At 53.3% G+C, this 27,216-nt stretch overlaps 1 protein-coding gene across 1 annotated transcript; it reads left to right on the top strand.

Moving 5' to 3' along the window:
- Positions 1–468: 468 nt before the first annotated feature.
- COL6A1 (collagen type VI alpha 1 chain) lies at positions 469–26,873 on the top strand. The gene is made up of 35 exons (XM_051623859.1): positions 469–667; positions 1,444–1,573; positions 3,350–3,550; positions 3,862–4,021; positions 4,222–4,344; positions 4,436–4,456; positions 4,663–4,683; positions 4,786–4,830; positions 5,252–5,305; positions 6,114–6,158; positions 6,260–6,286; positions 6,544–6,570; positions 6,672–6,716; positions 6,919–6,972; positions 7,662–7,724; positions 8,087–8,149; positions 8,326–8,379; positions 8,468–8,503; positions 8,664–8,726; positions 10,968–11,030; positions 14,766–14,828; positions 15,314–15,376; positions 15,837–15,887; positions 15,973–16,008; positions 16,488–16,550; positions 16,983–17,048; positions 17,708–17,743; positions 18,026–18,062; positions 18,906–18,914; positions 20,572–20,705; positions 21,984–22,093; positions 22,393–22,576; positions 23,428–23,602; positions 24,008–24,037; positions 24,800–26,873. The coding sequence occupies exons 1-35, from the start codon at positions 559–561 to the stop codon at positions 25,408–25,410; spliced, it is 3,072 nt and encodes a 1,023-aa protein (XP_051479819.1). The 5' UTR covers positions 469–558; the 3' UTR covers positions 25,411–26,873.
- Positions 26,874–27,216: the final 343 nt, after the last annotated feature.

Here is a 27,216-nt window from a genome sequence, read left to right as displayed (position 1 = left end):
GTGCTTCCATGATGCCCCCATCCCTGGGTGGCAGCTGTGGGACAACTCTAGCTCTGCCCAGTGGTGGAGCCTGCCCTGGTTAGCAGGACAACACAGTCTCATGCAGGTAGGGACGTGAATGGAATGCATCTCATTCAGGGTCGAGCTGGGGGGGGAGCAGTTTGATGGGTGCCCTGAGCCCAGCAGAGCAGGCTGAGCCCTGAGGGGGATGCTGCTGCTGGGCACCGACCCTGCTGGGGCTCCTGCTGTGCGGCTTGTGCAGATCCCAGGCAGCAGTGGCCACGGCAGGTACAGAAATGGGGGAACAGGCAAACGCCTCGCGCGTTTCTGACTCACAGCTGACAGCCCCTGATCCCTCCCTCTGTCCTCTGGCTGGGGAAGTCTCCTCCTCACCCTTACCCTCCTGCCTGCTCTCCCTCCCACGGAAACCAAGGGGAAAGCGGTACAAAAAATCTTCAGTGACTCTTGCCTCCGGAACCTGGACCCTCTCGGCTCCTGGCTTCTCCTTCCCTGCTTTTTTCCTTCCACCCAGCTCGATGGTAATTTGAACCAAGCAAAATGAGGCTGCGAGGCTTTCTACTCACTTTGCTGTTCCCAGCTGTCTTCCTGGGGGGGGAATCATGGGCTCAGCGCCCAGAAGTCGCCACCCGGGTCACCAATGCAGAAGGTAAGTCCAGGCTGCTTCCCAGGGTGTTTTTCTTCCCAAGGATGAGTAGAGAAGTCCAGCTGCTCTTTCCCTCCTGGGCAGACACCTCCACTACCCTGCATGGCCACAGCTTTGTCAGGACGCATGGGGGAAGAGTTGTTTGCTGAAGAGAGGGATGTAGGATTAGTGAGGATCTGTAAGACATACCCACTTTAAATCATTATTTTTTTTTGGCTCCTTCTCCTTTGCTCTGTCTTGTCAGGTCTTACTAGTAAGACTGGGGTGCAGCTGGGGGCATAACAGCTGGTACTGGTTCTGAAAGATTTTGGGTTTGGCAGTGGCTATTAAGAGTGCCTTTGCTCTCCTCTGCAATGATATTTGTTCCAGAAAATCATCAATCTTTCACTGTGTTAATTGCTGTCATGTCTTGGTTTCATTGTTTTAAATTGTTGGTGCAGCTGCTTGTTATTTTGTATAATAACTAGTACTGGTTTTGCAAAGGTAGATTTTTAATGTGAATGGGAAAAAATGTATAGGAAGCTGTTGAATGCCTCAAGCTGGCATTTTCTGAGTACGTGCTCCATCCAGCTTACCCTTGATGGCAAAAGAAGCGGGCAACCTCACCCCCCCTCTGTGTGCTGGCCTGTCTTGTGTGGGGTTAGGACAGGGAGAGTGATCCCCTTGGCGCCGATCCTGCTGGGAGGGGAGCTGGGCTGCAGGCGTGCATCCCGGGATCTCCTGCTGGAGAGGCCATGCAGCTGGGCTGCCTGCCCACTCCTGCCTCTGCTTCTTCCCAGACTGCCCCGTGGACCTGTTCTTCGTCCTGGATACCTCAGAGAGTGTTGCCCTCAGGGTGAAGCCTTTTGGGGACCTGGTTACCCAAGTGAAAGATTTTACCAACCGGTTCATTGATAAGCTGACGAACAGGTACATCTCCAGGGGTTTTGTCCAGGTGGCTTTAGGGATGGGTCCCAGTGCCAGGTGGGATTCTGAGACTACCCTGCGCACCTGTCCATGGAGGGAGAGGAAGAAAGCAGGGATGCTGGAGAGAGGGGCTCGGAGCATCTCCTCCCTTTCCTGGTCCTGAGATGTCCCATTTTAGCTCTGTCTGTGCCAAGGGCAGCAGTGTGCCTTTAGCAAGGCTGCCTGCACCCACCCTCAAGAAAGCAGGAGCTTCCTGGGAGACACAGGATCCCAGCACCTGTGGCTGGGTGGTTGTTCTGTAGTGCCAAAGAGATGCTGAACCCTGTGCCACTGGTGGCTCAGACCCTAAACAACCAGGTGCTTGGGTGTCAGTGGGACACCTCTGAGGTTAAACCCAGCACTCCTGGGCACCCTGCAGAGCAAGCCCCCCTTTGCATACCCCAGGTCACCCTGCAGTGTTAAACCCAGCTTTGGGTGCCTTCATCCAGCCCACTACCCACCTCTTCATCTGCCTCCTTGTCACCCAGCCTTGTGGCCACCAAGGCAGGTCTGACCTTGGTTTTCTTGGAGGTGCTCAGGAGCACCAAAGCTCCCAGATCCTGGAATGGTGTTGATGCTGGGAAGTGCTGGAGGCAAAGGCCATGGTTTGCCTGCTGGCTGGAGATCAAAGGATGCTTGGAAACGTCACAGGTCACAAAGGAATGTGGGTCTTTCTGAGACCTTTGGGACAGCAGATATGTGCTGGTGCCCAGAGGAGCACTGTGAGGATGACCCAGTGTTGCACAATCTGGAGGGGCAAGTTCTTAATCTCAGACAGGTGGGAGGGGGTTAGCAGATCACCTCTCCATTGCCCAGGAAGGAGAGCTGCTTTGCAAGGCCTTGAGGGACCAGGAGCCTTGTGCTTGGGAACAACTTGCCAGGCGTGGCTCTTCTAAACAAAGCTCTGGGCTTTGTCTAGAGCCCATGCTACATGAAGACAGAGGGACCTTCTGAGCCCACCCCAGAAACCCCTGTGCCAACCCTGGTGCTCTCTACCTGCTCTGGCCCTACAAGCCACCAGCATGCATGCTGTCCTGCCAGGTCAGCATGGGTGATGGTGAGGCAACTGTCAGTGGTGGGGTGGAGGGTACAGCAGTGGGCCATGCTCAGGTGACTTTGGGACAGGTCCTGCTGGGCAGAGGGAAGATAAGCTCAGGGAAGTTAGGGAGCTGTGCACCCCCATCCCCTTGGGATTGGCTCCAGCATCCTCAGAAGACCCCTTTTGGGATACTGGCCAAAGTACAGGTAGTCACGATGCCTTTGTCCCAGGGAATCACAGGACAGGGCTTCAACTCGCACACTCATCGATCTCAGAGGCAGAGCATCCTTCAGAGGCAGGCATCCCTCTGATTTTAACAGGTCCATCACTGGAAAACTCCCCACAGTGCGGAGTGCTTCAGTATTACCTGCCTTGCACACATGGCTGTCTGGCTCAGCATCTCCTGCTCAGCTGCAGCCACTGCAACCTGGCACCTCTTTGGGAAGCTTCACTGCCAAAGTGTCTGACCCTTGCAAATGGCCACCAACTGCACCCCTTTGCCATTCCACTTGCTGGACCAACTGCCCACTCCTGTGCTGGGCTTTGCACATTGAGCATGTCCCAGCCTTGCGAGAAGGCGGGGAGCCCTGGCACAGCCCTGCAGTGTGTGGCAGCAGGTTTGCGTTTAGCATGGTGGCCAGAGCAAGTGAAGGGACAGCAGGAGCTGTGGTGACAGCACGTGTCTGACTGTGTCCACACAGGTACTACCGCTGTGACCGCAACCTGGTGTGGAATGCTGGGGCCCTGCACTACAGCGATGAGGTTGTGCTCATCAAGAGCCTCACCTCGATGCCCAGCGGCCGGAATGATCTGAAGAACCGTGTCTCAGCTGTCAACTACATCGGGAAGGGCACCTACACTGACTGTGCCATAAAGAGGGGCATTGAGGAGCTGCTCATTGGGTAAGGCAGTGGGGCCAGGGTGGGTGGAGAGGGTGATGCTGGTGGTGTGGCAGTGGTGGATGGAGTTTGGGTGCTTCTGGGTTAGGACATGCCAGGGTATTGTGCAGAGCTGTCCTCGGGGTGGGAGAGAAGGTCACCTAGGCATGAGGGTGGGAGGTTGCTGGTGCTCTGGCTTTGCTGGGATGAGGCATATCCTGACCACAGGCTGGGGCTCTGCATGGGCTGCGTGTCTGGAGATGCCTGAGCCATCCCTCTCCAGCTAAATCTGTTAAATCCTCATGACATTAAATCCTGTGTTGAAACCCTTCCAGTGGCTCCCATCACAAGGAGAATAAATACTTGATCGTGGTGACAGATGGACACCCCTTGGAAGGATACAAGGAGCCCTGTGGAGGCCTGGATGATGCTGCCAACGAAGCCAAACATTTGGGGATCAAAGTGTTCTCCGTCGCCATCTCCCCCAATCACCTGGTAAGGACCACGTGGCAAGAGATGCTCCCTGTAGGGGTCACCAGTGGGTCTGCAGGACCCGCAGCATGGTGAAGGAGGCGCTGAATACCCCTCAGAGCCCCTCCCTGGAAGGAGGATGCAGGTCCCCAGGGTGACCTCTGGGGGCAGGTCCTGCATGACTGCCTGTCGTCTCACTCTGCCTTCCTTGCCCCCAACCCTAGGACCAGCGACTCAACATCATCGCCACAGACCACGCCTACCGCCGCAACTTCACTGCCACCAGCCTGAAGCCAACCCGGGAGCTCGATGTGGAGGAAACCATCAACACCATCATCGACATGATTGTGAGCACTGCCTGCCTCCTCCCCAGTCTGCCCCCTCCCCAGGCTCACCTGTCCCTCACTAACTCTCTCTCTTTGCTTTCTTGTCTTGCAGAAAGTTAACACGGAGCAATCGGTGAGTGTCCCTCAGAGTCTCTCCTTCCCCCGTCCCTGTGCCTGTCCCCTGTGTGTCACCTCCAGGCAAGCAGGGATTTGGTGGCACAGCCCAGCCCTGCAGGCAGCCCCTGCCAGCCCAGGGAGCTCCCCCTCCCAAGCGGGCTGCAGGCTGGCCCTGGTGCTGCCCACTGCCTCTAATGCTGTTTTCTCCTTCTGTCTGGGCAGTGCTGCTCCTTTGAGTGCCAGGTGAGTTGGGCTTTCCAGGCCCCCCCCTCATCCCCTCCCCTGGCATCCCCATGACCTCAGGCTCTGCCTCAGCAGCTGGTCTGACCCACATGTCTCCTGCAGCCTCCCCGAGGACCCCCTGGACCTCCCGGTGACCCAGGAAATGAGGTGAGGGACTGGCTATGCTGTGGGACTGGGGTGGCGAGATGGGATCACGGGGGATGCTCAGACTGGTGGGACAGGGATCTCCAAACTCCCACCACTGTCCCATGGAGAGGTGCTCTTATGTGGCTGGTATTGTCTGCTCCCCACATCCATGGAGTGTTGCTGCTGCTGTGAGAGACTCATAGAATTGTTTTGGTTGGAAAAGACCTTTAAGATCATGAAGTTGAACAGCTAACCAGCACTGCCAAATCTACCACTAAACCATATTCCTGAGTACCATATCTTTTTAATACCTTCAGTGATGGTGACTCGATTGCTGCCCTGGGCAGCCCATTCCAGTGCCTCCCTTCTCTTCTTTCAACAGGTCATCATCATTCTGGTCTGGGAGATGATGTGCTAACTTTATTTCTGTCCTGTATTGTAGGGAGAAAGAGGCAAGCCAGGTCTTCCTGGCCAGAAAGGAGACGCTGGAGACCCAGTAAGTAAAGGATCAACTGTGGTGACTCTGCAGGGGCTACTTTTTGACTGCTTCTGAACATACCTCTTGGGTGCATCCTTGCCCCTCTATCACCCCATTTCCATGCAGCAGTCAGTGGGGTCACAGCCAGCTGTCCTCCTCTGCAGCCACCCTGCCAAGCAGTGGCTGCTGGCGGGCAGGGGGGTGGGCCCCTCCTCTGTTGCTACAAGGCTTCCTTGTTCCTCACCCAAAATAACTCCTCCTGGAGGACGCATCTCTGACTCATGTATGCCAGCCCAGGGGTGGACTCCGGGCTCCCTCCCGCGTCCTCTGACATGACAAGCACAGCAGTGTTACAGGGAAACCTTTGGTAAATAAGAAGCTAATAGCATGAGGAAACTATTTCCCTCCTCCTCCCTTTTTTTGACTAGGTACACTTATTTCTGGGAGGTGTGTTTTTCCCACACACGTGAGTGTGCCATTACTCAGCTTCTGCATTCCCAATTTGGAAACCCTGTGTCATGCACACAGATTTTTTTCCTTCCCGAGGTTTTTCTGCCTTTCCCTTTCATCCCAGATGACGTGTCCCCAAGCGTCCTCATCCCTAGGGAGGGCTGGAGATGGTGGAGGTGAAAGCAGATCTGCTCTGCCCTCCACAATGTTCCTGTGCTCCCAGTTGGGTAAAAAAGGAGTAGAGTTATGGGAGAACTGCCTGCAGGAGGATATAGTGTTTGGGACCTGAGCCTCATTCAAGGGCCTGGGGGAACTGCCTCATGGTGATGGATGGTGCCAATTTCTGCCTCTGTCACACCATGTTTTTGTCCCCTAGGGCAGGCCAGGGGACATGGGACCTGTTGGCTACCAAGGAATGAAGGTATGTGGGGCTCCAGGGTCACAGGCATAGCTCCTAGATGGGCCACAGGCTTTGTGCTGCAAGTGTTTTCATTCTCCTTTTTTCCTTTCTTTCATCTCTAGGGTGATAAAGGAAGTCGAGGAGAAAAGGTAAGGATGGCAAGGATGCTGGGGACAGATCTTTGTCCCCCTGCTTGGTTACCCAGGGCTGCCCCTGCAGCTGCATGGTGTTAGGGTCTGGTCTCTGCCATGAGTGGGGATCAGAGCAGCACTGTGCAGTGGGACAGACTGGCAGTGTGTGGGGCATGGTGAATGCCTGAGCACCTAGCTAGTGTGAGGACTGCAGCATGGATGGGAGGGATGGATCTGCTCTCTGTGGGGGCCTAACATCGCTCTCCTTTTTGCAGGGCTCAAGAGGAGCCAAAGGAGCCAAGGTCAGCCTCTGCTTTTGCACCATTTATTCTTTCTGGTTAATGCCTGGGGGGAGAAGGGTCTTTGGAAATCACTTCTTCATGGTTCACATTCTCTGTTTCAGGGTGAGAAGGGCAGGCGTGGAATCGATGGCATTGATGGCATGAAGGTAAATCTTTGCTCTGGGCCACTTTGCTTAGTCTGAGAACCCTGGATTTTGCCCCTCCAAACTCATGGTGGGGTGAATTCCCTGCAGGACTGTCCCCTCACTACCTGGGGACAGGGCTGGGATGTCCCTTTCCAGGCTCTGGGATGATGGATGGGATCTTCCCCTGGGCACCACTGATGGAAACCCCTTCTTTGTCTGACAGGGTGAAGCTGGATACCCCGGGTTACCTGGCTGCAAAGGCTCACCTGGATTTGATGTATGTACCCTCTGTGAATGAACCAGCACAGCCAGTCTGCCATGATGACACATGGAAACAGGGAGCCCCTCAAGAAAGGGAGCTGTAGGAGGGAGTTACTACACTTGGACATATGCCCTTAAACGTGCAGTGCTCATCCCAGGCATGGCATCCTTGGGGGCCCCCCCAGCCTGCCTTGTTCTTGCATGAAAGCTGCCCCCCTTGCATGGGGCTGCATGCTAGGGGAGTGTTTGGTTGGAGACAGTTCAGCACAGGGAACTTGGCAAAGAAGAGCTCAGTGCCAAACAGGCAATCTGAGGATCAAGCACTTTCAGACTGATGTGACCAGCCACCAGAAAATGTTAAGAGATTTTGGAGGACTCTGGAAAATGTTATTTTGACATTGCATTTCTCCAGTTTCCCCATTTGTTTCTATGCTCCCAAGCGGTGGCACCACTACCGCTGCAGCCCAGCAACCACTTTTTCTGCTATTTGAGCTGCAGGAGCACTCTCAGTCTCAGCAGCACAGCTGCAGCATTGCTTGCACACCTCCATGGTACAGGAGTTTCCATGCCACCCCTACATTGCTCCTCAGTGCTCATCCCTGCTGCCCATCCTGCTGGGCTGCCAGGATGCTCAGTCCATGCCTGATTTCTCACTGATGGCAATGCTGGTGCCATTTTCAGTGTTGTCTCCTTTCTTTTCAACAGGGAGCTCAAGGCCTGCCTGGACCAAAGGGAGATCCTGGTGCTTATGGACCCAAGGGAAGGAAGGTGAGCCACTCTGCTCAGCCTCATGAGACCCCCCACCTGTAAGAGGCAGAGGTGTTGATTGACCCATTGCTGGTCTCCTTGCGCTGCTTGTGGGCAACCCTGTCCTGGAGGACACTGTCACCTATAGTAAGATGTGCCCTGCGTGATTCCCAGTGTGCCCAAGGTTGGCAGGTGCACCCCTGAGATAGTGGGGGGCTGCTCTGGAAAGGTGGCTGGTACTGGGCAGAGGGAGCTCACTGGGGAGACACCACAGCCCAGAAAGGGACTTGGGGTGCACTGGGGGTTCTGATGGCCTCTGTGCTATGGAAGCTGAAATCCCACCACTGGATGCAGTCTTGATGGTGCCTTGTGTCCTTGTAAAGGGGGAGCCTGGGGATGATGGAAAACCTGGCCGGCAGGGAATCCCTGGCAACCCTGGAGAGAAGGTGGGTGAAGCACCCATGTATGAGCATCCTCTGCCCTCTGTGAGAGGGAAGGAGGGATCCCCTACACAAGCCTTGGCTTCACAGCAGTGCTTGCCCAAGGTTCTGCAGCTGTGCAGGGCTTTGCTCCAAAACCTGCTGACTTGTCTCATTTCTGTTCCCATGGCTTGCTCACCCAGGGTGCACCTGGAAACCGGGGAGAACCTGGACCAGCAGGAGAGACAGGTGATGAGGTGAGTCCTCTGCCCATGCCCCTGATGTCCCCTGTGCATGCTTGCCAGCCATCCCCATCGCCTGACTGCCCCTGTCATTTCTCCACAGGGTGCTCTGGGCGCAGATGGTCCTCCTGGAGAAAGGGTAAGTGATGGCACTGCTGGCAGGGCACAGGTAGGGGCTGGTACCCTGCAGAGGAGGAGGAGGAGGACTGGGGGTGAACCTGTTCAGAGGTGTGCGCAGTGAGGGCTTTGCTGCTGCTATGAGCAGGTCTTAATGATGTGTTCCCACCATCTTCTTGCAGGGCAGCAATGGAGAAAGAGGCCCCCCAGGCTCACCAGGTGACCGCGGGCCAAGAGGAGAGCCGGTAACTGCATCTGTGGGGTGGCTTTTGGCATCTGCTTGCAAACAGGGGGCACTTGGCAGCCAGGAACTAGAAATAGGTGCCCAGTGACTAACTCCAGCCTGTAGGCCAGCAGGCAAGCTCAGAGCCTTTATTTGCCACCCCAGGAGAGACTTACCATCATTGTCCCCTGGCAGCCACCCTTTGTAAGTTGGCAGCTAATCATTGCTTAGCCAAAACACAGAGGAAAGCATGCCCAGCAAGCCAAGAGAAGGTGGAGAGGAGTCAGTCACTGCCTTGCACTTCTGAAACCAGTTGATGGGGAGCAAAGAGGCAAGGTGTTCTCCAGGTACTGGGAAAGCTGTAGGGGGGGACCAGTGACTTGGGAAGGGGTGTTGCAGGTGCCCTTAGCAGCAGGGCAGTGTGAGTGCCTGCAGATGGGAGGGACAACACCCTTCCCTCCCCTTTTGGGTGGGAGTCACTAGGAAAGTATTTTTCCTGCTTGCTGAGGGGGGGGGGGTTGGTGAGTCACCGAGTGTGAGCATGGGAGGGACAGGCAGGAGCCCTTGGCAGGCCAGGACAAAAATATGGCAAGAGGCTGAGGTGCCACGCATGCTGGGGAGGGACAAGGGGTGCTGCTGCATCCAGGGCACCCAGTAGCAGCATCCCAGTGGGTGTCCTGGCACCGCTGGGGAGCCACCACCACACTGCTCTTCCCCTGTCCCTGCCGTGAGGACAGCCAGGACCCATCACCAGCTCTGAGGGCATGGGGAGTGGGGTCTGTCCTGGGGAGGGGACAGCTCTGGCTGGGGCCTGCTGGAAACCTTCCCCTTTCCTGTTTACTGCTGGGGGAGCGGCAGCACCGCCCCGCGTGGTGTGCGGGGCAGATGTGCGGGAGATGAAGGCACGTCAGTGTCCTGGAGTCAAACTGTTCAGCAGGAGATGGGCTGCTTCCTTCCAAGTTTATGTCCAAGCACGAGGCTGTGGAACCTCGCCAGAAACGTCTTCACCAGCACCTGGGGGCCCTTCGGAAGTTGTGTTTTATATTTACTGTTTGGCTTGGGCATCTGGAAGCTTTGAGCTTGCAAACAATAACTTTAGGTTGCTAAGCTTCCAACTGCTGTCCTCAAAGGTTTAGGTCAGGTGTGACTGTCGTGGGGAGTGTCTGACTGCCTGACTTCCCCATGGGCTGGAGGGACTGCTTGGCCCCACCACCCCAGAGCAGCACCTTGTGCAAAGATGCTCATCTTGCACATGGGGCTTGCTGGTTGTGGAGGGCAGCTTAGCTGTAAGGAGCAAAGCTCTGTGCTCAGCTGTCACCCAGCCCTGCAAGGGAGAAGGATTCACTTTGCAGGGAAGAAAAGCTGCCTTCTGAATTACCAGGAAGCCCTTGGGCTGCAGGGATGGAGGGGCAGTGCTTCCTGCCTCTCTTTTTGCCTCCTCTGCTTGCTCCCTCCTGCCCATGGGTGTGGATGGAGAGGGTGACCCAGCCCTGGCAGACATGTTGCCCTCTCAGGACACAGCTCAGCTGGACTGGTGGGAGGCTGTCCCTCTCCAGACAGGTGAAGTGAATGATGAACTCAGCTGTGTCTAGCCCTTGGTCACTTCCTTCTGTTGCAGTTCTTGGGGGTGCAGGAACACTCAGACTTAGGTTTTCCAGGCTCCCCTGGGCTGTGAGTGCTCTGCAAACAGTTGTAACCTGGCTCAGGCTGCTGAGTATTAGCAAAGGAGAGGAGACAGCACCTGCAGTGACAGGTGAGAGCATCCCTCCCCATAAACTTGCTTCACAGGGATAGCAGGTTGGAGGAAGGAGGTTGCCAGCCTTGAGTCTCTACCCATGGGGACAGCAGCACCTCTCCAGGCAGACTTTTTAGGGAAGGAGCTGCTCTAGAAAAGCAGGCAGTGTTGCAGAGTTGTGTTGCCAGGTCTGTATCTGCAGAGGCATTGCAAGGTGGATCTCTCCAGGCATTTGCTTTTCTGGTACAAAATGGGCTGAAACATGTCACCCAGAGGCAGGCCCTCCCATCCTTCAGAAGCTCTTCCTCTTGGCTTTAAGGTGGCTATGCCAGCTTGGCTCTCATGCTCCACATCTCTGATGGTTTCCTACCCAGCCCCTGAATTTGCCTGCAAAACCTCCTTGGGTGACTGTTTCTATCCGGCAACATGCTGTTGGTGCCACATCCCCACTCCCTGTTGCATGCAGGGCCCTATACATGTTATGCTTGTCTCTCTTGAGTTTCTCATGTCCTCTGTGTGCCTTTCCAGGGAGAGGCTGGACCACCTGGTGACCAAGGGCGGGAAGGACCCCTCGGACCACCTGGTGACCAGGTAAGAGCTTGGTTTAACCTTCTGAATACCAGGTGGATGTGGTAGGGGGCTTAACTGATGCCACAGCATCTTGAGGCAAGTTGTCAACATCTTCTTAGACCAGGTAGCAAAGCTGCTGAAGAGTGGGAGAGATTTCAAAGAGAGCACAGAATATGAACAGGGTTAAAAAAATGGAGACTTGGCTGCCTAGCTGGGGACAGAGAAACCTCCACACCATTTCCCAATCCCATGGAAACAGATATCAACACGTCTGACAGATTTGGAAACTGGCAAGTGCAAGCTGCAGCAATTCACAAAATGTTCAGGCCTGGGGCCAGATGCTGCTCACTTCAGTCAGGGGAGTCAATGAGACATCTTGTGTCAGCAGGGAGAGCCTGACGGGGCCCCAACCCTGTCCCTAACACCCTTGGCACCTGTAGAGACAGTCTGTGCCAAAGCCAGCTTTCCTCAAGTCTGTTTGCTGCAAGGTCTGGCCCTCCTGCTCTGGGGTCTGCTTGTTGACATGTGCCTCAAGGAGCAGATCTCAGACCCCACGGGCTTTCTAGAGATCTAGAGATCAAAGCTGGCTACCTCCAGCCTGAGGAAGGCTCGTGTCCTCTGCACAGGTACAGGCTTGCTCTTCTCAAAGATGTATCCAGCTCCTGGTCAGTAACTGGGTCTGGAGGTGTTGCTGGGTTAATCCTCCATGGCAGTAGCACTGGTTGTGATGACCAGCAGGGTCTTTCCACCTGAGCAAGCATGCTTTGGCATCACCCTTGCATGGGGCTTTATGGGACAGCTCCCCACCTATCCATCCTCATTGCCTTTTGATGGAGCCCAAGATACAGGGAAGTATTGAGATAAACATTCCCACACTGCTGGAGCAGGACTTCCCCAAGGGCTGAAGCATGGAGACAGCATGCAGACAAAAATGAGATGGCTTTTGAACTCCTTTATGCTCAGCTAGGTGTTGAAAAGCCCTGAAGATCTGGAGTGCAGGATAGCCATCAAGGGGCCACTGTTGCATTCACCTTACCCCCAGCATGGGTGACCCCCATAGCAGACTGGCACCAGGCTGCAGCCTGGGGAGGGGACATGCTTGTGCCAGGGTTGTCCTTGCCTGGAGTTGGGCTTCCCTCGAGCCTGTCTCGTGATGGTGAAGAGCATCAAGTTCATGTAGGAGGATTGTCCAGATCCTACTGTCTGTGGCTGAGCTCCTGCTGCAACCAAAGAACATCTGGCAGCATCCAGCTTGTTGGGCAGTGCTGTGGTGAGAGGTGACATTTCAGGAGGTGGCCCTGGTAGGAAGGCAGCTCTTTGGGGGTGTGTGTGTGTGTAGTGGACTGGAGTTGCAGGCTGACACCAGTGAAGGAGGGAGGACTGGAACTGGTCTTGGTGTGGTAGAGGCTGGTTCTAGGTTCAAGGCAGAAGGATTGCACAGAAAAAGACAGAAGGTGGAAATTAGTTAAAAGCCTGGGAGCTGAAGCTCTGCAAGCATGGTGGGGAGCCAGGCTGGGGTAGATCCTACCTCTAGCCAGCCTTCACTGGTGGGAAGGAGGAGGAGAAAAAATGGTTTCCTTCTGTCACTGAGCTTGTAGGACACAAGTCTTCCCTTCTGGGGAGCACTGCAACTTTAGTTAAACCTCTCTCAGAGAGGGAAGCAAGAAGCAGCTCTGATGCTCCAGACCAGAGACTGCCCCAGCACCTCCACCAGTCCAGGGAGATTTCAAAAGCAGTTGCAAAATGAGAATATTTTCCATAGGCTGAGGAAGAATGCTTTTGCTTGGCCAAATTAAAAATAAATGTGTAATTGGGCTTGGGCAAGAGAGGGACTTTGGCAAACAAGTGTTTTTTAAGCTGTGTTATCTGCAACCTCTGGCTCTTGGAGCGTGTTTCTCTTGGCAAGAGGGAAGGGCTCCTGCTAGCCTGTCACCCCTTTCATCCTCTTTCTATCTGAGAGAAGCTAAAGGTCAGCATGCTCTTTCCCTGATCCTCACAGCCAGGTTTTGTGGTCCTTCTCTCTTCTTGGCCTTGGTGCCCATCTCTCTCGTGGTTCTTACCACATCCAGAAAGGTAATGGACAGGGAGCAGCTAAAGAATGCTCAATCCAAAATTCTGTGTCTTCAGAAATTCCTCTAGGGCTGTGAGGGATTTGTGCTATGTGCTGCAGTGACCTAGTGAGCCAAGGGTGCTGTGGATCCAGCTTTGGCTGATAGGAAAGATCACGAGTTCCTGTCCCTCCTTCCCAGTTTTCTCTCTTCTGGGCTTTAGTGCAGAAATAAGGTCACATGCCTTTCAGCAGTTCTGTGCTCTGCACTGTGTAATGAAGTCCTCCATGCCCACCTTTCCTTGGAGAGGTGTGAGTCTTGTGCTGGGATGTTTGGCACCACTGCATCCCAGCTGCTGTCATGGAAAGAGGAGCAGAGGCAGCAGCTGGAAGGGTTTTCAGCTTCCTCAGCTTTCAGGTGTCAAAAGAGCAGCTGCAAAGCTGGGCTAGGCTGAGCCACCACACTGAGACAGCTCCCAGAAAAGCTCAGAGGTGCTGGTGATGCTCAGAAAATATAGGAAGCTCTCAGGCAAGTGTCTCTGTGATCTGCTCCCATGAGGAGCAGTTGGCACCAAGCAGAAGGTGCAGGAGTACCCTTGGACATGTATTGGAGCTCTTAGAGAAAAAACCTGCCTCCTGCCTTGTCCCTTGTCCCAGGCAGTTTCTGGGCAGCCTTGCAGCTAACACAGCAAGTGGCCACTGTCCAGGTGGGATGTGACAGGTCTGGTCTCTTCCAGTGTAGACTGCCAGGGCTTTGTGGCCTCCTGAGGATGTCTAGTGACAGGCTGAGGGATGATGGTGTTAAATGGGAAAAGGAGAGATTTACATTAGACATCAGGAAGAAATTCTCTTCTGTGAAGAAGGTTGCCCATGGAAGCTGTGGCTTGGCCAGTCCCTGGAGTGTTCATGGCCAGGCTGGATGGGACTCTGAGCAACCTGGTCTAGTGGGAGGTGTCCCTGCCCATGGTAGGGGACTGAAACTAGACAGTCTTCAAGGTTCCTGCCAACCCAAACCAGGCTGTGATTTTATGTAAAAAACTCTCCAGAGCCTCAAAAAGGCCTCTTGTCAGCCTGGCTGTGACCCAGACCTGTCCAAGCCCCAAGGCATGGGGAGGTACTCTGGAGGGAGATCTGTGGCCTCTCCAGGGTGACATACTCTACCTTCTCTGCCCTGTGGACACCTCTGTCACAGCCATTGAGATGCCAATGTGCAACACAGCCGTGCTTTGCTGCTAGAAAACATCTTCCCCACCTCCCTGGTCCTTCTCCCCACCAGGCCCTCTGTCAGCAGACTGATGTGTGGAGGAGAGGGTTGGCTTTTAGGGCCTTGGAAGCTCTGCAAGCTCAGCTGCTGCTAAAGCACGTGGTATCCAACCCACTCTTGTGGTGTCACACCTCAGCCCAGAAAGCTTCTGGTTCTGCCTTGCTCTGACTGAGCTTGGCAGGGAAAGCTGTGCTCAAGGAAGGGTGGGGGGCTGCTGCCTGTGTGGGCAGGGGGTCACGGGGGCAGCCAGGCACAGCTCCTGAAGCATCTCCCCACCTGCATTAACCCCCATCAGTTGTTCCTTTCTGGTGAGGCTAGCTCACACTGTGAGGACCCAGCCCAGCGCCCCCCACCCACATCTTCGTGAAAGGAAGGGACAAACTCTTCAGGGCAGGAGCAGCACCAGAGAAGATCCCTGTTGTGAGAGCTCTTTGTGTTTCCCCAGGGTGAGCCTGGACCCCCGGGACCCAAGGGCTACAGGGGAGAGGATGGTCCCCGCGGCAATGAGGTCAGTGCTGCTTCTTTCACTGCATCTTCGGGGGGAGGGAATGAAGGAAAGACCAGGAGATATTGCCCTCTAGGGCTGTCTGCAAATCTCTCAGCTCCTGGAAACCTGTTGGAGATACAAACTCAGGTTCTGCCTTCCTGGCAGACACACTGAGACATTTTTCCTTGGTCCTCTAAGGCTATGGCTGCCTTTTTCCCCACCTCACAGAGGCCATTTCATGGAGAGGCTATAGCCACACCACAAGCCATCGGGGTTCCCATCACAGAAGCTGGGAGAGCTGCTCTCCAAGGGCAGCCACCTGAATCTGCCAGCAGCTCTGATACCCAGGGCATGGAGCAAGCTGAATCCCAAGCCCAGCTCTGGGCTTGGCATTGTTCTTGCATAAACAAGATATCTTCTGCGATGGTAGCTGGTTGCCTCAGAAGGCATCATCTTCCCAGCAGGAAGGATAGTGTGCAATGCTTGACCACTTCTGTTCCCTTCAGGGTCCAAAGGGATTGCCTGGAGCACCTGGACTGCCTGGAGATCCTGGACTGATGGGAGAAAGGGTGAGTGGTATTTGTTTGGGAGGATTACATGCTAAGTGGAAAGGATGTACAACAGGCTGGTTCCACACAGTGTAGTCCAGGTCAGGGGGAAAAATTGCACTCATTAGGCTGAGAAGTGCTGGGAAAACTTGCAAGGGGCTGGAATATACATCTTATTTGCAGGCTTAAAGAGATGTATCTTGGGATGTACTTTCTAGCAATAGAGACTTGATGCTTCCCAGTCTGTTCCCAGCCCGTGGGCATATCCCCAGTCTCTGGGGGGGACAGTGTGTCTCTCTCCCATTGACTGTGCAGATCACACACAAGCAAGATGGCCTTTTTACCTTTCTGCACCAGTGTCCAACCCACCAGTTGTGTATTTGTTGCATGACTGTTTATCCAAGGAGGGCAGGATTCTGCTGCTATGCCATCAAAGGGGTCTGCTTTTCATTATTTCACATATTTACCCTTTCCTTTCCAGGGAGAGGATGGCCCTGCTGCGAATGGCACACTGGGATTCCCTGGTGCCCCGGTAAGTGTTTTTGTGCTGCCTTGAAACTGTAAGACCCTTATTTCTGCTTGTCTGACCTAATGTGCTTCCTTTCCTTCATTCCCAGGGCCGGCAGGGTGACAGAGGTGACCCTGGTGTTAATGTAAGTGTGTGTTTCCTTGTACACCCAACAGAAGTTGCCTTGGCTGGTGGTTTGGCTCCTAGAGCCTCTCCATCAGCTGTGTTCTGCAAAGCGCTCCCTAATGCAGCCTGCTCCTCCAAAGCCCTCTTTTCCTTCTGCCTGCCTTTCCCTACAAGGGATACTTTTTGTGCAAGTGCCCTGCCTTGGTGCACTGGTAGTAACATCCAAGGGTGGCAGCCTGGGCTGAGTGCTCTGCAGTGCAGCCCCAGAGCATGGGATTGGGAGTACCAGCCCAGGGGGAGTTGGATGGTCCTGTAACAGTGAAGGCCACCCTAAAGCTCTGTTCCTCAATAGCTTTGCAGTTTGGTACTAGGGAGCCTATATGCTGCTCTTCACCCCCGTTCCAGGCCATGTCTCTCAAGGACACTGCATGCCAGCTCTAGCTTCACCAGGCTAACAACAGCTGTCCATGCAGGAATCTCTTCTGTACTCTTTTTCAGGGAACAAAAGGCTATGTTGGTCCTAAAGGTGATGAAGGAGAACCTGGAGACCCTGGCAATGATGTGAGTACTCTCTATAAAGCTGGATCATCTTTGTGAACCAAGTGCAGGAACTTTGGGCTGGGTCTCTTAACACTGCTTGCCTGTGGGCCAGAGTCCACCAGCAAGCAGCCTTTGCTGCTGAGCGATGTCTGATGACAAGAGGAGATCTCTCCAGAGGTTCCTCTCAGCTTATGCCCAGCAAACATCCGGATCTGTTAGGTTGAGGTGGGTATCATCTCTGCAAGGTTTTGTGTGCTTCCAGACAGCACTGCTGCCCTGGGGAGGGAGATTTTCCCAGGGTCCATACCCTCCCTCCCAAGTCCAAACTTGTTTGGTTTGGTCCAGCAACCTCAGATAACATTTTTGTGGTTAAGCAGTGCTCAGCAGGCATCTGGAGGGAAAGATGCTGCACCCTGACACACACAGACTTGTGAATTTTGCTTTTCATTCCAGAACCTGATCCCTGGCCCCATGGGCATCAAAGGAGCAAAGGGCCACAGGGGACCTGAAGGCCGCCCGGTAAGTGAGGACCTTGGCGGGGTTTGCACCCATGAGTGCAGTGTTGGGCTGATGGAGCTCCTAAAAGCAGGGCTCACCATGGTACTGCTGTGCTTGGCCCTACTCACACCAGGAGCAGGGCAGGAGCCCCTCAGTCAGGGCAGAAAATACAGGCACTTGTGCTTTTCCATGAGCCAAGCATTTTCCTAGGATCAGGTTCAGAAAGGGCAAGCAGCCTTTGGGAGTGGCCACCTGAAACCTGAAAGCATTTTGGTTTGTGTTGAATTGCCACTTTGCTTGTGTTGCCTCACGTTGGCCTGGAGGCTACAGGAGAGGTGTCTCCCAGGCAGATGGCATCCATCTGTCCATCCCCTGGGTGCTGTGGGGGTAATGCCAAACTATGTCATGGTGCATGGGCCCTCTGCCTGCAGCCAGAGCTCACCTTCCTACCTTGGTGGGCATGGCATAAGTGGATGTGGGTCTTCCTCCCCCCACCCCTTGTGCAGCCCCAGGGCATCGTGCAAGCAAACAGATGTACCTGCTCAAAGCCCAGGGCAGGGGCTACCAACTGGGAAGCCAAGAGACTTCTCCAGGCTCTGCTTACCAGGGTATGGGCAGAGTAGGCTGCTCGTGGGACTGGCTGCTCTTGTAACTGCTCTGTCCACGCTTCTGTTTAACAGGGACCACCAGGACCTGTGGGGCCTCCAGGACCAGATGTGAGTAGGATGGGATCAGGGCACTCCTTGCTTGCTTGGTCTGATGTTGATGGCTCCTGGGAGGGGTTTATTTCTTGGGGAGCCTCATGCTCATGGGCTTAGTGGTGGCTGCCCCAGTGAGTTTCACTGGCTGGATTTCTTTCATGGCAGTTCACCACCAGCCAGCTCCCTCCATAGTGCCACCCTCCTTTTGCACATCACTCATTTCCAGATTAGGACCTGCTTTGAGGGCACAAAGCTTCTGTGGGGGTGGTGTTATTAACATGTTTCTTTTGTTTTCAGGAATGTGAAATCTTGGACATCATCATGAAGATGTGCTGTGAGTATCCCTGTGCCATTCCTCCTGCCCTGCTTGGCTTCTTGCCGAGTGGGGAGGGCTGCTTTTTCCCTGGCCCCCAGGGAGCAGGGCCATCCCCAGGCAGCATGCAGAGGGATGCCACAGGCATTGCTCCCCTTGCATCAGTCACAGTGAAGTCAATGAGCTTGTGGAGTGGAGGGAGGCCCTCCCTGCAGGTGGGACAGCAACCAAAATGAGGCAGACCTGTTGAGTGTTGCTGTCCCCTCTCTTGACCCAGGGACTCTGAGCTCCAGTTCTGGAGTAGATCATGCAACTATGTTTTCTTGTGTGTTCTGGGTCTGTGGCTCTGTGTATACAGTTTTACCCTTCCTGGAAATGATGAGCAAAGCTGTGTCAAATCTGTGGGGACCCTTTTACAGTGTTCTTGTTTGAAATAGCAGGGCCTGGCTTTTCCCCTTGGAAAAGGGAGGTCTGTTCTGGGGTGTCCTGCCATGTGTGTGCTGCAAAGAGTGTCTGGCCTATGACCAGCAAGGAAATGCTGGAAGGACACAGGGTACTTGAGGAACTGAGTTTGAGCTCCATATGCTGAGGATTCACTTAATCCCTCCAGGATTTGCTTCTATTTTTATTTAAATAGAATGCATCGGTGTGTGGGGAAAACAGAGCTCTGCTGCAAGCAGTGCTCCAGGTCACAGGCTGAAGCAGGAGATAGATCTGGGTGTTTCAAACGGGAGGGAAACCTCCACGAGCTTGAATTGTCTGGATTGGGTGTCTTTGGATTTGCAGAAACACTCTGAGTTAGTATGTGAAAAAGCTTCCTGTCTAGCATTTTAACGTTCTCTCTTTCTCTCCCTTCTCCTCTAGCTTGCTGTGGTGAGTGTTACTTGGCAAAGTTGCTCTACAAACATTTGCTAGCCCTTCTCCTTGCATGAACCCCTCCTTCCCCTGCTCCTTGCCTTGTGCTGTGGAGATGTGAGAGCCTGGGAGGGAGGACTGAGCATGCATGAGGCAAGGGAGGGCAGCAAGTTCTCCTCGAGGGTGCTGTGCAGATTTTGAGGGTGCTGTGCAGATTTGGAGGCTGATGTGACTGGGTCCTAGAGCTGGAAAACTGTTATCGAGGTGTCCTGTGCCAGCAAGGCTGCCAGGAGGATTTTCTCCACCCTCTTTGCAGTTGAAAGGAACATCAGTTTAGGGCATGCTGTGGATCCAGCTCTGGCCTCCTCTTCCAAAATCCTGTGCAGCTCTGCAGAGAAATGGGCTGGTTTTTTTCTGATGGTGTCCTGATGGGTTGGTTTTGCAGTCCAAAAGCTTGAAGGAAGAGCCAAGGGCACATGATGTTCTTCAGTCATGGGAAAGAGGGGAGAAAGCTGAGTCAGCCTCCTCCAGCCCACCAGTGTCACCTCTGTCCTCCTGGGCTGGGTGAATGGAAGAACTGAGAAGGCTTATGAGGAAATGGGTTTTGGAATAATCACTCGGTGTTCTAAGGCTACTCACAGCTTGGAAATGCTACGTGTCTTACAAGGGGCTTTCAGCAAAAATGCAAATGGAAAGATGGGTAACCTGACTCTTCAGTCTCCTAGGCAGCCATTTTCATAGAATCCCAGACTGGTTTGGATTGAAAAGGGCCTTAAGGATCATCCAGTTCCAACCCCCCTGCATGGGCAGGGACACCTCCCACCAGCCCAGGCTGCTCCAAGCCCCATCCAACCTGCCCTTCAACACTGCCAGGGATGGGGCAGCCACAGCTTCCCTGGGCAACCTGGGCCAGGGTCTCACCACCCTCACAGGAAAGGATTTCTTCCTAATATCTAACCTAAATCTCTTTCAGCCTGAAACCGGTCCCCCTTGTCCTGTCACTCCATGTCCTTATGAAAAGTCCCTCCCCATCTTTCCTGCAGTCCCTCCAGGTACTGGGAGGTGCTCTAAGGTCTCCCTGCAGCCTTCTCTTCTTCAGACTAAACAATCCCAGCTCTCTCAGCCTGTCTCCATAGCAGAGGTGCCCCAACCTATCAGCATCTTCATGGCCCTCCTCTGGACTTGCTCCAACATCTCCATGTCTTTATGTTGGGGGCCCCAGAACTGGGCACAGTATTCCAGGTGGGGTCTCAAGAGAGGGAAGTAGATGGGTAGAATCCCCTCCCTTGTCCTGCTGGCTGCCCATCTTTTGATGCAGCCCAGGACACTGGATTTCTTAGCTGTGAGCTCACATTGCAAGCACATGTTGAGCTTCCCATCCACCAGTACTAGCACGTCCTTCTCCTCAGGGTTGTTCTCAATCCATTCTCCACCCAGTCTGTATTTGTGCTTGGAATTGCCCCGACCCAGGTGCACTTGTCCTTATTTAACTTTATTTTTGCCTTTTTATTTTGCACTCTGCTTTTTGGGTAGACAGGGCACAGGCACCCACCTGGTCAGGACTAGCAGCAGGCAGCAATTGCTTGCTTGGGTGTGCTTCCTTTTAAAGCTTGCTGCTCTGAGCAAGCTGCTGAGATGATAACACCAGCCCCTCTGCTCCTCTCCTTTGCTGCAGAGTGTACCTGTGGTCCTGTCGACCTCCTCTTTGTGTTGGACAGCTCAGAGAGCATTGGCCTGCAGAACTTCCAGATTGCCAAGGACTTCATCATCAAAGTCATTGACCGCCTGAGCAAGGACGAGCGGGTGAAGGTGAGATTCCCACGAGTGCTGGGGCTGTGCTTGTGTGCACTTATTTTTTACTGTGAGCAGAAAAATGGGGAGATGGCTCCATTCTAAAGAACCTGTTTTCCCAAAATACAGACATTTTGTCTCTGCCTGCTGTGGCTGAGAGCTCTTCCTCCATGTCCCAGAGCAGATGTCTCATGAAGCATCCACTTGATCAGTCAGTCTCTTACTTGTCCTGATGAGCATTTCAGGTGGATGGAGTAGATGACACAAGGTGCATGGGAACTTCCCCTGGCTTCCTGATGGACAGCCCCCCAGGCACCCTTGTCTGCTCTCAAGCTGGGGTTTAGGTTACCAGTTAAGCACTAACAGGATCTTTGCAGCTCAAAGCAGCAATATTCTCCCAGGAGTGAGTCTTACAGTCTAAAGAGGGACACAGATGCTTGCTCTCCTAACCCACCCTGATAACCTGCTGTGTGTGGGAAATTGTTTCCAAATCCTGTGATTTGAAAAGATGTTTGGCATCCAGTCTTCCCTTAAAGTATATCCAGGCACATCTGTAGCCCACAGGCTTTGAGGCCATGGCACCTTCTGTTGAATACTTGTGTGGACATGGATGGGTCCCTGGCTGGCAAAGAGTTGGTAAAAGCAGCAAAACCAATGTTTTGGAACAAGAAGAGAAGTTTTGAAAAAAGATGTACTTTTAGCCACCCGCCATGACAAATGGCTTGTGTTGCAACCACCGAGATGGGAAACTTTGTCCTTCTTCATTGACTGGCTTACTGAATTGGTCCCCATGGGGAGACCTTTTTGTGGCCTTCCAGTACTTAAAAGGAGCCTGTGAGAGATGGGGACAAATTTTTTAGCAGGGCCTGTAGTGATAGGACAAGGAGTGATGGTTGTAAGCTAAAAGGTGAGATATAGACTTAGATATTAGGATGAGATTTTTTTTTTTTTTACAATGAGGGTGGTGGAGCACTGGGCCAGGTTGCCCAGAGAAGTGGTAGAAGCCCCATCCCTGGAAGCATCCAACGTCAGGTTGGACAGAGCTCTGAGGTGTCTCTGCTGACTGCAGGGGGCTGCTCTAGATTAACTTTAAGGGCCCTTCCAACCCAAATAATTCTATGATTCTATGAGCATCCACCCCTACTGGGGTTCCTGCTGGGAATAAGGCAGAGGAGAGGCAGCAGAACCTGCCATGCCCATGTTCAGTACTAACCACCAGCAGGATTTCTGAGCTGTCTAGGGTTTATGGGCCCCCTGAGGTATCTCACTATAACTGGCTTCTGTTTTTTCCAACAGTTTGAAGCTGGGGAGTCCCGTGTGGGTGTTGTGCAGTACAGCCACGACAACACGCAGGAGCTGGTGGCCATGGGGGATGCCAACATAGACAACATCGGGGCCCTCAAACAGTGAGTCTGTGTGGTCCCAGTGCTCCATGCAGAGACCTGACCCGGGGGCACCTCCTCATCACCTGTCTGCCATCTCCAGGCCACTAGCTCCTACAACTGCAAGGGTGCTAAATGCTCTTTAGTGGAAAGTAGCAGTTGGCAGCATTGTAAGTGGTGCTGAGGCCAAGGAGCTTTCCAGGTTTCTCCCCAAATCCTTGTCCAGAGCAGGATGTTCCCCTACCTCGGAAGCATGTCTGTGAGATACGTGTTCCCAGGGGCTCCATCAGGGCTTGCAGGTTCACTGGTGTCTGTGCTTGCAGGGCAGTGAAGAACCTGAAGTGGATAGCTGGGGGCACCTACACTGGAGAAGCCCTGCAGTTCACCAGGGAGAACCTGGTGCAGAGATTCACCTCCGACAAGCGCGTCGCCATCGTCATCACGGACGGGCGCTCGGACACGCTGCGGGACCCCACCCCGCTCAGCTCCCTCTGCGATGTCACCCCGGTAAGGGTGCAGGGCAGGCACCCTGCCTGCACAGCAGCCATCCAGCAGGGCAATGCAGGCTCTCTGGGGTCTGCATGGCTTTCATAGAATCAGAACTATTCAGGTTGGAAAAGCCCCTTGGGATCCCCGCGTCCAAGCATCATCCCTACTCTACAAAGCTCTCCCCTACAACACTACATCCAAACAACCCTTAAACACATCCAGGGATGGTGACTCAACCACCTCCCTGGGCAGCCTATTCCAGTGTCTTGACTACTCTCTCTGTGAAAACAAACTTGTCCAGTCTAAACCTGCCCTGGTGCAGCTTGAAGCCATTCCCTCTTGTTCTGTCACTAATTACCTGTGGGAAGAGACCAGCACCAACCTCTCTACAATGACCTTTCAGGTAGTTGTAGAGACTGATGAGGTCTCCCCTCAGCCTCCTCTTCCTCAAACTAAACATTCCCAGCTCCTTCAAGTGTTCTTCATCAGATTTATTCTCTAGCCCTTTCACCAGCTTTGTTGCCCTCCTCTGTCCTCACTCCAACACCTCGAAATCTCTCTTGAATTGAGGTGCCCAAAACTGGCCACAACAATCCAGGTATGGCCTCACCAGTGCTGAGTACAGGGAGACAATCACCTCTCTGCTTCTGCTGGCCACACTATTTCTAAGACAAGCCAGGATGCCATGGGCTTTCTTGGCCACCTGGGCACACACTGGCTCATATTCAGCCACTTATCAAATAGAACCTTTTTTGTCTCCCTAGGGCAGGGTGGACACAGAAGCACCTTCGTGGGGTGAAAGGTCTTCAAGTTTATGAGTGCATTAGATGATGAATGTATCAGGTGATGGACTCTCAACTTCCCTGCAGGTGGTTTCTCTGGGGATAGGCGACATTTTCCGGAACCCTCCAAATCCAGATCACCTGAATGACATTGCTTGTTTGAGCAGACCGACCAGGCCAGGACTGTCCATACAAAGGGACAACTATGCTGAGCTCCTAGATGACACCTTCTTGCAGAACATCACCTCATATGTCTGCCAAGGTGGGTGAAAGACTGTGCATGGAGGCAATAAAGAAGGCAGTGAGGATAGCTTCAGAAGAAGTCTGAGAGATACAGGCTGCTTTCCCTTCCTCCAGTTGTGCTCTTAAGTAGGTGTTGAGGGTAGAAAACAGCATCCAAAGCTTAGTTAAACAAGGAACAAGCATGTTGCATGTCTCAGAATACTTGGCAGCCAGGTCCTCTCCTGCTGCAGGACATCTCTGTCCACAGCATTTCTCAAGCATGCACCTCTGTGCTTTCTGGTGTATGTTTATAATCTTTACCTAATGTGGCTGTGACCCAGGTGGGTGTTTGTTCCCACTGTGACTCTGTGGAGAGTCATGCTATAGGAGAAGTGATTTTTCCTGGATGAGCCAGTGACTTTACTCTTTCTAATTTTCTTAACAGAGAAGAAGTGCCCAGACTACACCTGCCCAAGTGAGTATTCACTGCTCTTGTGACATGGAGGGGCTTGTGGGTGCTGTTGTGGAGGAAATGGGAGTTTGTGTTGGTGGGAACACAGAGCTCAGACCTCTTGTAGTAGAGACGCTCCTGGGCTGGAGAAAGGAGCAAGCCATGTCAGACACTTGCAGGGGGGTCTCACACACACCAGCCCAAAGCACCTGGAGGAGAAGCCTAGACAGTTGCTTTCCTGGCACCTCAAACCTAGAGAGGAGAATGTGCCAGATTTGAGCCCTTGCAGGCTTTGACTGAGGCAGGTAAGGAGATCAGTTGCTTCATGGTGGTAGGAGCAGAAGGAAAAATCAGCCCCGTGGCAGGGATATTTAAGAAAGGTGCTTGAAAAGTGAGTATGGGGAGGAATGTAGTGGGGTGCACCTCCAAGTCAGAAGCATATGCGGCCCTCAGACTCATCCTGGAAAGAAGCCAGTCTCAGGAGATGAAGTGGTTCCCCAGACATGCAAGGACAGCGCTGGATTGAATTGGCAAGAGTCACTAGATTATCTAAGATGAAGTACCTGGGAATGCAGCCCGCTGTGAGCCAAACAAAAGGGTGAAAAGAGAAGTGTAGGACAGCACTGGGGTATGGAAAACCAAGCTAGCAAATACCCAGAGAGTGGGGATTTCCCAAGTTGGACGAGGCAGGAAGCCTGTGAGACAGCCGGCAGCTTCACCAGCTGTCCATGGAAGAGGCAGGAGGAAACAGGCAGCGTAACGAGCTCTGAGCCTTTCCCCTTGCAGTCGCCTTCAGTGAGCCTGCAGACATCACGCTGCTGGTGGACAGCTCCACCAGCGTGGGGAGCAAGAACTTTGAGACCACCAAGAAGTTTGTCAAGCGGCTGGCGGAGCGGTTCCTGGAGGCCGGCAAGCCCGCCGACGACTCGGTGCGTGTCTCCGTGGTCCAGTACAGCGGCAGGAACCAGCAGAAGGTGGAAGCTCAGTTCCAGTCCAACTACACCATCGTCGCCAAGGCCGTCGACAACATGGAGTTCATTAACGACGCCACCGACGTCAACGCCGCCCTGCGCCACGTCACCGGGCTGTACCAGCGCTCCTCCCGTGCCGGGGCCAAGAAGAGGGTCCTGCTGTTTTCTGATGGCAACTCCCAAGGGATCACTGCCAGGGCCATCGAGAGGGCTGTGCAGGAAGCTCAGCAGGCTGGCATCGAGATCTACGTGCTGGCAGTGGGCAGCCAAGCCAACGAGCCCAACATCCGTGTCCTGGTGACAGGGAAGAGCGCAGACTACGACGTGGTCTACGGCGAGCGCCACCTCTTCCGTGTGCCTGACTATACCTCTCTGCTACGTGGTGTCTTCTACCAAACTGTCTCCAGGAAGATAGCTGTTGACTGAGCGTCTGGGGTGGGTTTTCTGCCAAGGCCATGCCTGCTTCTGTCTTGCCTAAAAATGAAAACCAACAAACCAAAAAAAAAAAATTTAAGAGCGTTCTTGACCGACCTGAAGAACTTGCATCTCTGCAGATAGTGCTGCAGCCTGGCTGTGCATAGTCCCCTCCCTTCCCCCCCTGCTTCATCATCTGCATCTCTCCTCTGTTAGTCTCCAGCTTTCCTCCCTGCCTGTGACTGCCTCCCTCCCCACAGCAGGCAAACACAAGCACATCTAGCAATAAGCTGCCAGAACAACAATAACAACCTCATCCCACTTTTTTTTTTTTCTTTTCTGCCAAGAAAGAATCAGGATGAGGAATTTTGTACCACTAAGGACTAGCCTGGTCTCATAAGGCTGATTGTGCTCTTCTCAGATAAAGGTGTTTTGTTTCTTTCTTTCTTTCATACATCAGCTGAGCTCACAGCTTGTGAGCCCAGCTCAGCTTGCCCAGCTCACAGTGGTCCCAATGCTGTGCTCCAAGTGAGAAGTTCAAAGTGTCAGCAAGCTTTGAGAGAGGATCCTTGTGGCTGGCGAGTTTGCTTCATATCTCCCATGCATGCTTGGAGGGGCAGGGGGGCTGGACTACATTACCCAAGCCAAGTGGAAGCATCTCTGGCCTCCATTGCCACTGACTTCCCAGGGCTAGGGTGGAGGTGGGTGGTGGAGCATCTCTCTGTGCTGACACTCCCATTCAGGACAGGGAGGCTGGGCACCAACTGATGGAAAGATGGACAGCAGCCATCAGGAAGGGAGGGAAAACCCATAGAAGAAGCTACATAACTGCACTCCTTCACTAACTGATCTCATGGTCCTACAGTGAAACCAGGAACCTCATGAATAACCTGATGACTTGTGTTATGGTTGAAGCTCCATTTTGGAAAATCTCTGAGCCCAGTTAGTGGGACTTTGATTAATTTTATTATTATTTTTTTTTCCAAAAGTACCAAGCTGTCTAATTCCCAGTGAACCCTCTGGGGGTACTGTTTCTATAGGACCATCTAGGAGTTAGGCACCTGGGCCCTAGGGAAACCCACTAGCTACTATCTATTGAATTAGAGCCTCATCCACAGCCCAGCAAAGTCAAGGGAAAGGCTGCCATTATCTGCCAGGGGCTTTGACTCACATGGATATACTAACAAAGGTGCTATCACTGCGTGGGTGATCCAGGCCCTTGGTGTTTACACAGTTGTTTCCAGGACCACACTGAAGGTGTGGTTGGGCTGGCTGAGATTTTGTTTCAGTGCTTCCATTGGTGCTCTTGCTATGAATTCACGCGCTTCAGAGAAAGCAACAGTGATTGGCCAGGTTTTGGCATCCCAAACTCTTTACTTTATATCCAGAAACCCATTGTACAACTTAGTTTTATGCCTGTGTTTTACTAAAGTTGTCTACCTTGGAAATTTGTCAAATAAATTGTTTTTCCATGATCTCGTTTGACGTGAATTTCATGAGCTCTCAATGTTCAGAAAGTCACTGGGTGAAATAGAGGTGGTTGGGATCTGGGAGGACCTTCAGCAGGACTCCTCATGTAAAACTAAGGGATAGAAAAGAGATTTGTCACTTCTGCAGCATAAATGGCTGTTACTGAATGCCATGGATTTGAGAAACACTGTGGAATTCTCTTCACCTGTGAAATAGTACAGAAAAAGTTGTATGAGAAGAGGACTGAGCTCCCCAAGGAGATACTGGTGTTTCCAGAAGACCAGGTGCAGAGGGATGGCAATCACCAGGTGAAGAGGTAAGCTCTGGTTGCTTTCTGCTTGTGTTCAG

The sequence above is a fragment of the Apus apus genome, chromosome 6 (genome assembly GCF_020740795.1).
Source record: "Apus apus isolate bApuApu2 chromosome 6, bApuApu2.pri.cur, whole genome shotgun sequence".
In the NCBI taxonomy this organism is placed as follows: Eukaryota; Metazoa; Chordata; class Aves; order Apodiformes; family Apodidae; genus Apus; species Apus apus.
The sequence above is the reverse complement of the archived record's forward strand: the minus strand, read 5'-3'. Positions and strand labels throughout refer to the sequence as shown.